The sequence below is a fragment of the Amphiura filiformis genome, chromosome 13, assembly GCF_039555335.1.
Source record: "Amphiura filiformis chromosome 13, Afil_fr2py, whole genome shotgun sequence".
In the NCBI taxonomy this organism is placed as follows: Eukaryota; Metazoa; Echinodermata; class Ophiuroidea; order Amphilepidida; family Amphiuridae; genus Amphiura; species Amphiura filiformis.
The window spans coordinates 6,783,292-6,796,392 of NC_092640.1; the positions used below are offsets into that span (position 1 = coordinate 6,783,292).

The 13,101-nt window shown below is 36.0% G+C and overlaps 1 protein-coding gene across 1 annotated transcript; it reads right to left on the reverse strand.

Annotated features, from left to right (window-relative positions):
- Positions 1-1,536: 1,536 nt before the first annotated feature.
- On the reverse strand, positions 1,537-12,255 carry LOC140167378 (uncharacterized). The gene is made up of 7 exons (XM_072190684.1): positions 11,911-12,255; positions 9,748-9,971; positions 7,699-8,547; positions 4,779-4,979; positions 4,175-4,231; positions 3,433-3,630; positions 1,537-2,153 (listed from the first exon to the last, which is right to left on the reverse strand). The coding sequence occupies exons 1-7, from the start codon at positions 12,231-12,233 to the stop codon at positions 1,540-1,542; spliced, it is 2,466 nt and encodes an 821-aa protein (XP_072046785.1). The 5' UTR covers positions 12,234-12,255; the 3' UTR covers positions 1,537-1,539.
- Between the last annotated feature and the right edge of the window lie 846 nt (positions 12,256-13,101).

The window sequence follows — 13,101 nt, forward strand, 5'->3', positions numbered from 1 at the left end:
TGCATTTGTAAACTTACATAAAATTATGCAAAAAACTTCCAATTAAAATTTGCCAACAAGTGACTCATTCCCTTTGATCATGTCACATATACCAAAAATTATTACAAACAACTTTTCCTGACATCTTTTGGACAGAACTCATCATAAAAAGGGTTCCCATTTCTTTACATGATAACCATGAAAATCATTAAAAGATAAAGGTTAATTCCTTGAACATTAAATGCCTCATGGTTTCTTCATCCTCCTTACAAAAGGAGCATTTATAGTCATTAATTAAGCCAATTTAATTAAGAAAATTATTTGTTGGAAGAATTCTATGAATAAAACAAAATTGTAAATACTGTGTTTTTGTATCCAGTGTATACCTATATGGCATAGCATAAAGCAGATTCCAATTCATATCATCAAGCTCGAGCTCAACCTTCGACCTCTGTTGTGCTAAGTTTAGGGACTGTACATGTAGTGGGCTATATGAAAAGTAATTGATATGCAAATGAGGTAACTTTCTTAGCATTCCTGAGCTGGTACAGCAGCTGTCCTTATTTTTATATATCTCAATTGCACATTTTGGTCTGATTGGATCAAATTATGTCACATTATGATCTTCTTGAAAGATGTACATTTTCATCTTTTCAATGATAAAAGTCAGCCTAAAACGATCATACTCAGATCCAATTCATGTGTGAATTTAGAGGAATTGGGAGGGGCAATAACACATTTACTAAATCCCAGATCTGCCTCTGTGATTCATATACACACATTGTATCCATGAGAATGATAATTATTGCTGTAACAGTTCATACAAAGGGGTAATCTAAAGCCAAATTTCTCCATGATACGGAAAAACAGAAAAATTCACAGAATTCTGGGTTTGCTCACATAAATTTGAAAATGCCACAAAATAGTGAAAAACTGTGCAAAATGTCAAACTTTTGTGATGATTTGCAAAATAAAACAAAGAAAAGTGATTCTTTAGCGGTAATCAACCATTAAACAATCCATACTAACATTAATTCCAGGCCTACAATGGCGATGTTACAGTAAACGGTAACACAAAATACACTTTTAAAACATGTTTGTATTCACTTTTCAGTGCTTTATATTGGAAAACGGAAAATCACATAAAATTTGTAACACAGATTTTAAATTTTGTAACACGGAGAAATTGTGACTTTAGGGTAACCTACATGCAGCAGCACCTGTGGTTGGCCGACAATGCTAACATGTCCTACCTGCAACTCGCAAACATTCCAAGTTCACAAAAGCATACTCCCAGCATAATTTGCAATATTGCAAGTTGAACGCAGCCATCTTGGATATGCAGGTAATTCTGGGAAAACATACTAGAATTATTTCATAAACATTTCCTCACAAGCAGTTTTTGAATTCACCCAAAACTTGCACTGTGAATCATTAATTACCATTCTCATGTCTTAGCAGCATCTTGGATGTGCAAGGAATGGAAATAAAAAGATGTGGGCTGTACAAACAGGAAGTGTTAAATGCACTTTGATTTGACCTCAAACACTACATTATTGCTCATAAAAAGAGAGGTTGGGTGAGAGTACTCCTATATGGTGACGACTGCTTGAAACCATCTTCATCAGAACACCGACTCATATGACCATTGACCAAGGCAAGCACATTGGCCATATCTACACTTTCATGTAAATCTTGTATATGCTTCACTAGAGATATCACATACCATGAACCTGTTGCTGTATTTCGATAGGATGCGTAGCCAGGCAATGTGGAATATCCAACCAGATAGTCATTTGCAATTGGAATTGTGTCTATAATTGTCTGCGCATTATCTGGAGGGTTATCGTTATCGCTCTCAACTGGTCTTCGCCCTGGTTGTTTCACGTTTCCCTGGCAAGCTTGTATGAAAAACAATTTAGGCTTGCCTATCAAGGATCTGCACTTAACACCATTGAATAAGCCTAACAGTTCTTCAATGCGTATGGGCAAGCTATCCGAGCCGTAAACTTCACCCATTTGCCCGTGGGTGAGTATACAGCATATAAAAGCATCATACTGCCCATGGTCGTATCTTCGGAATTCATCAAGAATATCGTGCATCTTCTGCATAGACAAGTTATTCAGACAGCGAACATCAAACTTCAATGATCTAAAGAGAAGAAAAAGATTACCTAAAAGAGAGAAAAAAAAATAATAAAAACAATGGGGGATTAATTGTAAACCAATCCTGTTACAACATGTGGTATTCTACAGGTACATGCCAGCACAAACATTCATTGCCATGTATATTGTGTACATTAGTGTACACACACCCATCTACAGGTATTAGCCATCAAACAGGGACTGCTGAACGAGTGCATGTTTTTTTCTGATTTGGATCACCTATCCGGGGGACGTTTTGAGCGTTACACATGTTTTACGCAAATTATATCCAATTTCGGTATGACATTTAACCTATCATTCAATCGGAAGACTGGTTTATATGTCTATAGGGAATGCACTCTCAAATGCATATGTTAGTTGCAGCCTATTGAACCAGTTGGAATGTTATGTTTAAACATCAGTGTTTGAAGGTGATTACATGTGCACACACCCACCCATGTGTAAATGCTGATATAAAATTGGATCAATTGAGCCCATATTTATTGGTCGAGCTATAAGTTTAAAAATATTGGACGAGACATAGTCAAGTCCAATATTTTAAAACTCATGGCAAGACCAATCAATATTGGGCATAAAGCAGCCAATTCTAACATTATTATGTTTCAGATTCAATGTTTTCACACATTTGGATTCATCGAACATAATGTCAAAATGTGGATTGAAATATACACTTTGATTTTATTGGCCTTACCATATACACGATCTGGTCCATGGGGGCCAAAGGAGGGAGTTTTGAAAATTGAGTTACTGTAATTATTACATTATACATACAATCTGCTATCATTTACAGAAAACACCAGTGGGTCTAGCATACTTGGTTCTAAAGTTAAGATGTTTTTTGGTGTCTATTTTCTTATGTATTGTATTGTTTTTTTACTCCATATATTTGCCTCTATCTCAATTTCAGATTTTCCGCCTTTGGCCCCCATGGACCAGATCATGTCACATATTATTATAGTGTTACTGCCAAGTGCTGGCATACCTTTCAATCTATCAATATGATCTGCACCTAAAAGCATGGACGACCACAGTTCCTCATGCACTGTTTCACAGCAATTTCTCAGGTGCTTGTCCCAAACTGACAGTACTTACAAAAACACATTTACTTACACTTAAAAAAAGCTTTGTTCAATATTTCTATAGAACTAGGGCAGAAATATTAATCCCTTACTTCTACTTTCTGTGTTCTCAGAGATCAGTTGCAAGAAAAGTTGCTGGTATGTCAGCCCCATTAAAGTATTAACAAAATGTTTCAAAATTAAACTGAAATCTATGTTTTTCACTTACATGAATCCCTATAGGCTCCTGCACGAAACTCAAAATTATGAGGTGGCTTCTTTACAAATGTCTCATTGTTGATTATGATTGCCAAACCTCTAGGTTCATGGGTGAGTTGATAACAGGGAATAGCAGCACGATCTGTGATTTTCAAATCTGACGGCGATATATTTGCAAGTGACGGTAGACCATAAGGAGCATCCAAATCTAGAGGGAAACAAAACCATAATATCAATTTTAACCAGGGACGATGTATGAAGGGACTGGAAACAGATTATTGATAGCTAAAGTTATAAGATTATCTTTTTCAGCCTTCTATAGAGGTTATCCACTTTACTCATGTGTGACTTCTAACAAAAGGCACTGGTTCCCGTAGTATTCCTCATTCAAACCAACAATGCACGACCTCAGAGTTACCTGCATGACTTTGGCGGGCTACTTTGAAACAGTGATGGTTGCACATGCAGGTACTTCTTTTGAAAGTCCTAAAAAAGGTATAGCAGTCGCTGATAGGATATGCAGCTTATAGAACACGGATAACCTCTATTACAATGCATGTGTTTGGCCCTTATTTCCAAAACTTTGCCAAATACTTAAATTTTATCTTTATTTCCAGTAATTAATTCCAATTTAAGGATTACGCTTGAGGTGTGTTTCAATTGCCAAAAGAGGATGATATTTTGTTCATCATAAATAATTAGCTGTATTTTTCTGGAATCATTAGGCAGCCTAAATATTATCACAAACTTACCTAACACATGACCTACCACACCTGCAGCAGCTTGGGTATTTCCTTGTTGTGAATTGTCTGTTAGAGGACAAAAAAAATACAAGACATAAAATGAAGAAGATAACGATATTTACCACTTTCCCAAAGACCCTGGGCATTTTCAAAAGAACTTGTCTCTTCCAGGATGCATTTGATTAGGCCTAAAAAACTGTTTCATTGGTGTAACATAAAAAATTAGGGTAGGTCAGTCGGCATTTAAAAAAATATTTTACACACATTTTAAGCTGTAAATTGTGAATGATAAAGGCTTTGAATCTTTTTTTTTTCTTTTTTTTTTCTAATTTTTTTAAAATCTTTGTAAAAAATAAGAAAAAAAAGTCTAGAGTCAGGCCTATTTTTAGGGTTGGTCAGGTTATGCCAATCAAACAATTTTTTTAGGCCTTAACTATATCTTTTAATAGTAAGAAATTACAGAGAAACCATCACTACATACAGTGCTCTTTTTTGTGTTGGTTGGTTGTTATGGTGCTTGACCCATTACTGCAAGGGTTTTCATGTGATGTGTTTAACAAGAATGGGTGGTGAGGGTAATAGAATACATAATAAAGTAAAGAAACAAACCTACCTGTGTTATTTCCACATATACTATTAATTTTCATGCTAAGGTCTGCAGGGAATGTATCAGTTAATAGATCACTTGATGAGCTGCTGGCACCCATGTTGGTAGCAGGATTTTGTTGAGCTGTAGTTCCTGGGATATTGGCTGCATCTGTTGTTCCTGGTTGACCTGTATCACTGTTCTGTCTATATGATGATGATGCAGATACTGTGTATATGAAAACAAACAACAATAATTTCATTGTATCTTAATACATTTGTGGTCAACATCTCACATGAAAGGGAGCTGACATAGTTTAAACATTGTGACTTTGTTTTTTGGCTTTCATCATAAAAGCAAGACAGCAGAGAGAATAAAAAATGGATAGAAAGCTTGAGTAAACTGACATAATAAATTGAGAGCTTATAAATCCACCTGCGCCACACAGACCTACAGGGTGTCCAAAAAAAAAGAGGCCCCTCATTCCGCCATCTTTTTCTCCTATTTCTGAAAAGTTTTTCAAATGTATTTTTGGTATGTAAAGAAACCTTAAATTGTTAGCTTTAATAAACCAAAACAATTATTTCAATCGGCTCACAATTGTTGAAGATATGCCCTCTTTAAGAAATGTACCCGTTTTTCACTCTGTCCACGGATGAGGTTTGGCTACATCAAAGATTTAAACGAAACACACGGTTAATGACATGGATAGATAATAGCATTAGGCTTGGGAAAGCATTCACTATAAGCGAGGATCACCAGCTAGCTTCAAACATCTTCGCAACCCTGTATTACTGCTGCATTCATGAAGTATCCGGCGCGACAAGGATGATGCATAGCGCATTTATGCAATGAGAACTAGGGCTGAAACCTGTATTCGTCAAGGAGGCAACCAGGTAGAGGGCAGAGCAGCACAGTAAACTCATTTCAAAAGAACCAAAGACAAACTAAACAGCCCTTTTCAGGGCTACCTTTTATTCAAAAAAGAGAAATGACTTATGTTGTCAATAAAAAGAAAGCAAGAAACAATAAAGTAAGAAAGTAAGAAACATGATAAAACAAAAAGGCATAAAATAACTGAGAAAAACATAAGTACCATACTGACGAGAGTATAGTCCCACCTTCGAGTAAAGTCCCACCCCCAAATTTTCGAAAAATTTCAGAAATTAAAAAAAAATTAAGTTATTTATTTTTTCGGTTTTGTAGTGTCCATTGACCTAGACCTAAATGCTAGGATCATTCATGGTTGACTTAAAAAAAAAATTTGAATTTTGCACAAAGTTTTGTGTTTTTGATATGAAAATTAATACTTGGTTTTCATGTCATATTCTATTAATGATATCAAAATGCATTGAATTTGAATTTAGGTCTAGGTCCAGGGACACTCCAAAGCCGAAAAAATAAATAACTTCAAATTTTTTTTATTTTTTTTGAAATTCGAGTATAGTCCCACCCCCCAATTTTGAAAAATGTTCACCCAAAAACGGGGTGGGACTATACTCGAGTCAGTACGGTAATTGCAAGTATAACAAAAGAAATCCTATCCCACATCAATTTCGCCCAAATTAATGACACTTAACAAAATCCATAAGCCCACCGGTAAAGCCCATTCCCTAAAATAAAGTTGTTATTTTATAAAGTTATCATCGAGGAATGTTTTATATTCATGCATGGTATATGCATTTTTCAATCTTTGAAGTAGCCAAACCTCCTCCATGGACAGAGTGAAAAACAGATACATTTCTTTAAAATGGCATAGCTTCAAAAGTTATGAGCCGATTGAAATAATTGTTTTGGTTTATTAAAGCTAACGATTTAAGGTTTCTTTACATACCAAAATACATTTGATTTATTTTTCAGAAATAGGAGAAAAAGAGGGCGCAATGAGGGGCCTCTTTTTTTTTGGGACACCCTGTACATGTGGATAGTTGGTGAATCTTTTACTGTACTATTTTTCACCCTGAGGTGGCAGTGATATCAATGCCTTAAGGTGGCCGTTTTGCGAGTGCATCTTTAATAAGCGTATGCATGCATGCCAGTGTTTTGAGCAAATGCTACATGTACATGTAGCTATTTGAAACTGCATCCAGTGAAATGCGCACTGACAACTTTATCTAGCTTTTTAAAAAAAGTTATAAATTGCTTTTTATTATTCAAGAATTTTTTAGTGCGTTGTCCAAAAAATTCTTTTAGCAGTTATACCCAAATGTTTCCATAATTCCAGGGTTAAGAATAATCTATATACATTTTATTGGTAGCTTTTCACATAATTAGATGACTTTAATAAATTTGTATAATTTAAACTGACAGCATTCTGATAATAATGAAGGGATCTTATAAAATCCATTTCTGTTTATTAATCTAGTCATGCACTGCAGTAATATAACATAGCCCATTGTCATGACTTCGTACACAACTTCATACTGCTATTGATTTCTATGCAGGAACTTTGATTTTCAATTTGTTACATGTTGGCTCAGTTGTTCCCCTTCAACCTGCACTTCTTTATTCAGTATTACAGTGAGTCTGATGTAGCCTTTAACCTGGTTCCATCTATCTCACTTCCTTGGTTACATTAAGAACAAAACATGGTCTATCCCATAATGTAATTTACAGAATTTTTTCTCAGTTTTTGAGAGCAAAGCAGGTCTTAAACAAGTTTTAAATGTAGTATTGCCATTCTTTTTTCCAATGTGGAAAGTGTATGTTCATCATGAGGAACTCACTTGAAACAAAGCTTAATCGTAGAACATGATTTATTAGATGTAATTGCCAGCAGAGATACACTCAGAATGTTATATCTGACGTCAGGGTACAGGCGCGCCATGATTGGTGGCTGACCTGCACAGTGCGGCATATTTTAGCTGATTGACAAGCATCAGACACAACATACTGAATTTGTTTCAAACAGCGATTATAACTGTGTACTTCAAGCATAAACACTCACCTTCAGGTGGGTCTACTGTCAGACTTGCAAAATTTCTTTCCAATCCAACCACATCCTGTCCCTTAGAATCACCATGTGATGTGCGGGGTATGCTTCCTTGAGGACAGCTATAAAAAACAGCACTTTGTGGCTGAATTCCGTGCAAGTCGCCTTGACTATCTGATTCAGTCATCGATTGCTGCATGGTATTTGGCGGACGATTATCTTCATTCTGTTGCTGTGTCAAAGGCCTAACAGTAGCAGATGGTTGGGCTTTGTCACGTTGAGGAAAATTTGTCCTTGGGTCTTGCATAGGAGGGATATTATTAGAATACTGCTGCGGATCAGGAGGGCTGGTATTCTCAACTGGTTCTCTTCCATTACGAGGAGGTGTCTGCTGTTGAGGATTTGGCGCATTAGCATTCGCCACTAGCCTTACTTGATTCTGTGTAGGCACATACGTGTAACTTGGTTGTAGTATAGTTTGTTGAGTATTAGGAGGCATGGCAAAATGTTCTGGAATCCTCACATGAGGAGGATACCCCATATAGTTAGCACTAGTTGATTGTGGGCTAAGAGGATACACACCCCATTGTTGATGTCCTGTATGGTATGGCAGTTCTGTCATGCATGGGTAACCATGTGGATAATTTGAAACTCCTATGGGAAGGGGATTCACCTGATATGGATGGGGAGAGTATTGGGTAGGAAGAAGTGGAACTGTCCCAGATGCTCCCATTGAGTTGGGATTGGCTTGGTTAGGTGCTGAAACAGTGGTGTTGTATTCAGGGTGTTGACTGAAAGAGCCTGGCATTGGATGCACTGCAGCTGTTGGGTTAGCTGGTGTAACAGGTTGTCCTAGAACATCTCCTGGGAAGAAAATAGCAATATAAAATGAAATATTAGCTAATAAGGCAAAAATTGTGGATTCGTTAGTTGGTAGAAGATAACATGAAGCATTTAAAAGAAAGAAATAATCAGAGACGACAATTCCAAAATAGGTCATCTGAAGATACCGGTAGTGAACACTATTCATAGTGCAACTATGACCAAGTTTGATATAAAATTGGATCGATTGAGTCCATATTTATTGGTCGAGCTATGAGTTTTAAAATATTGAACGAGACATTGTCGAGACCAATAAATATTGGGCGTAAAGCATCCAATTTTATCATTATTATGTTTTGGATCCTATATTTTCACACACTTGGATCCATCAAAACATAATACTGACTGCAATTGGATTTTAACTATTCATGAGACCAAATTTAACACAGCTACACACAATGACTAACACATGATTCATGCTGCACAAGGTCTCACCTTCGGACAAGTTGAATGAAGACTAAAACTGGACTGGGACAAGAAACATTACCAACATTTGATTTTCACATTGTGGTAATCAATCCAGATTTATTTGTCGGCAGTTTGGTACCCCACCTGCCGTAAACAACTCTTCAAGTATCTTGATTATTTTATGGTTGGCACTAACCATTTCAGTACTTACAATCATCACACTTAAAAGGACATTTCGTGATCCACAGCATCATCCCCACACTTTTCTCAAAAAAAGTTGAGATGTCTATACCATTGGAAACCTCTGGCTAAATAATGTTTATGTACAAAAATTTTCTTGCAGATTAATTTGTTCAGCAAAATTATTGTGAAATTTGAATTACATTCTGGTACACCAGAACAAAATTACAAGACATTGTCTATATGGAACAGTATAATACACATGATCATGCATTTAACTCACAAACGCAAAATCGAAATCAACTGAAATTTTGGAAATAAGCTTTTTTCTTGAATATCTACTGAAAAAATGTCATAAAAAGAGGATGCTACGATTACAAAACTCCTTTAAGTCCCTATTAAATCAACTGCAAGATCAATTTTAAGGCTTTGTGAAACTGGCCCCATCCAATTTTCACCATTTGAACCCTTAAAATTTAAGTATAGAGTCTACGGACCCCTTCTACATGTACATGTAGGACCCCAGGGTTTAGAGGCTAGAACTATACTCTCCCTGCTTATACCTCCACAAGTGAGAAAATTCTTTGCACTTACTTTTATAGGCAAGAACCTTTTCTATGATCAACTGATTGGGTAAGATCTCACATAGCACATCCACTTTGGTTTTCGTTATCACACACTCCTTCTCCATCACTGTAATCAACTCAAAGGCATCCTTGATCTCTTCAATGTTTCCACAGAGGTACCCAGATGCCATATGTTTGATGCCATCCATATCTTCTGTCGTCACATCTAAGGCTACAGTTAGCAGTAGCCGTCTAAAAGGAAGACGAAGAGAAATTAATTAAAGTGTGGACTGGTACACCAAAAACATCACTTATCAAAATGATTGAATTAATCAGGGCAACTGCTGAATGCAACATACAAACAGATTGATTAACATGGAATTAACTGTGACTGGGTGTGATTAGCACTCCATTGAATGTGAGTGTATGTTGTATTCAACAGAATAATACAAATTATCTCACATATGGTGTAGGATTTGTCAGTACCATTGAAAATCCCTTGTATGACGGGTTATGTTTAGCTATCGCCACTCATTTGACCTACTCAGCTTGCACTGTTGTTACTTAACACATGATATACTTGAGTAAATATATTATATGTGCAAGTGTATTGCTGTTAATTCAATCACCTAATCCTTCCTAACTCCTTTATCGGCGCAGTCAGAAAAATACAATGTACAAGTTGTAAAAAGCAGGGTAGGTCCGTTAATACTAAGGTGCGCTAGCCCTAAGGTTCGCTAATCCAAAAATAAATAAAGGGTCACTATTCCAAAAAGTTTACTTGCTCCCTAGCCATACCCCTGACTCTATTCATAATCATGACGCAGACCCTAACATTCAGACATGTGAGCAAATGCTTTTAAGGTTATTAATTATTTTAAACTGTTGTGATTTGGTAGTTCACAGCATCTTACGAATGGTAGTGAGGTTTGGCAAAATCTGCATTGCTCAATTCATAGCGAGCGTGTAGAAGAATTAAAATATCACATATATACTTTTATAGGTGCTGGGGTCTTGAGTTACGTTGTAAAGAGGCTGAAACAACAACACTTTTGTAAAACATACATAACTCATTAACAACGATAAATTAAGCAAGTTTGCAAAGTATACGATTTGTAGAACGAACTTTTGCAAAACATCAAGTTGTTAATTTTCAATAATATATTGATCTAGATAATGGAAATCGATTTTTAGGTTGCTTCGACCAACAATACCTCATCTACCCTTAAAAACTTATTTTTCAGACTAGAAAACCTTAATTAGGAATAGAGAACTTTGGGACTAGCAAACACTCCCTAGCCATACCCCTGACTCTATTCATGACGCAGGTCTACCCTAACATTCAGACATGTGAGCAAATGCTTTTAAAACTTATTTTTCAGACTAGAAAACCTTAATTAGGACTAGAGAACTTTGGGACTAGCAAACACTCCCTAGCCATACCCCTGACTCTATTCATGACACAGACCCTAACATTCAGACATGTGAGCAAATGATTTTAAAAACTTATTTTTCAGACTAGAGAACCTTAATTAGGACTAGAGAACTTTGGGACTAGCAAACACTCCCTAGCCATACCCCTGACTCTATTCATGATGCAGACCCTAACATTCAGACATGTGAGCAAATGATTTTAAAAACTTATTTTTCAGACTAGAAAACCTTAATTAGGACTAGAGAACTTTGTGACTAGCAAACAGTCCCAAAAATATTGTACACAGAATTATATATAAAGCACATGAGACCTTATTATAAAATTCAGTGCTATCTGGGGTGCAGCTCTATATTGGCATAGAACGCTAATCAGCATACCAACCACAATCAAGTTTTCATGTGGATAAACCTCAAGTTCCTTGTCCTGAGGAATTTTAAGACAGCTCAATTATTTCACGAGATTATATTGTACATGGCTATGTGGGCTTGAGCTGGCATTATCAGACACTAATGCACCAGAATTTAACACCTCAGTGATTGAACTAACTTGACTTCCAATTATCTTTTGAGTTTGGCGGCCTATGCAAAAAAATGCATGAGGTACCAGTACACTACATTAAATTGTAACACATGGCAACTACATACACGGCATGGGGCTATATGAAGTCCAACTTGTCCAATCTAATTTTAAAAAAACCTTTTATACAAAACTATAGTTTATTTGGCATCAGTGTAACATAACAAAATAAATACCAACCTATAGTCACTTATTTTTTGTTGATTATTTGTACCAATGGCAGCTGCATCCCATGATTCCTTAGCATATCTGGCCATATCTTTCCTCTTAATCAATTCCATCAGCTCTACTATCAGTGACACATCCTCCATTGTTAGCAACATCATCTTCTCAAGTTCTGTGAACAGGTTCAATCCCCTTTTCACTTTTTCAAGACTTTGGACAGTCAAGATATCCTTGCATAAAAAACGCAGCATCTTGATGTCTTTTGCCATCAACTTGTCACTAATGGTCTTCTGATATCTTCTGAACGCAATAGGTGACCTATTGTTATTGGAAGCCATCTTTACTACAGTTCAGTTCAATTCAGTTTAGTTCAGTGCACAGGTTTGGTACTGTCATACTGGCATAAATGTACATACATATATGTATTATCATGCTTGGTATATTTTTTCTTATTGCACCATGCATGGACCATCGATACAATCAGTGGCAAGATGAAAATTGACTGAGCTGAAATTGAAAATAAACAAAAGAGTATGAATTTTTCATATTTTTATTTATAAATTTAATGTATATGTAGGACTCAACAAGATTCAAATAATGCTTCCGGGTTATGTGTTGGGAATGTTTTCCTTGTTATTTCGCGATAATGAAACTAAAAATGTGCCAAATTTAGTATTCGGGTTGCAGTCAGTGTTGGAATTAGTGCAAAATTTCCACAATTTTGTGTAGCATTTTTAGAAAGCAAAATCAGGAGTTATGCTAGGTCAAAAATGCAAATAAAAATGGGGGGGGGTCCCAACTATTCATAATTGTCGAGCAAATTCAATTGATCTCTTTGTGTGATACCATAAAATTTTATTAAATATTTCATTTCTTTTTCTCTTCTCTTCTCTTCTCTTCTCTTCTCATCTTCTTTTCTTTTCTTTTCTTTTCTTTTCTTTTCTCTTTTCGTTTCTTTTCTTTCTTTTTCTAGAGACCGTTGCATTGGAAATCTAGTCACTGTAAAGCAATGAATGTTCAGAAGTAAACACGGCTGATCACGACGGGCGATCACATCAAAAATTTGGCTAAAATTGTACTTCAACAAAAGTTTAGATTGTTCAAAATAGGCAACCTTCATTCACAAAATACAGTTGACTTATCGAAATAACTTTCATCCAAATTTCAACAGAAACAAAACACAGAATAAATAAACACCTGTTGCAA

What these genes read in the sequence shown, in the direction of transcription:
- LOC140167378 (XM_072190684.1), bottom strand. Translation starts at nt 12,233, where the DNA reads ATGGCTTCCAATAACAATAGGTCACCTATTGCGTTCAGAAGATATCAG. An exon ending in CAAAAAATAAGTGACTATAG is followed by an intron (nt 9,972 to 11,910) that starts GTTGGTATTTAT and finishes TCTTCCTTTTAG; the next exon opens with ACGGCTACTGCTAACTGTAG. An exon ending in TGTGGTAGGTCATGTGTTAG is followed by an intron (nt 3,631 to 4,174) that starts GTAAGTTTGTGA and finishes GTTTCCCTCTAG; the next exon opens with ATTTGGATGCTCCTTATGGT.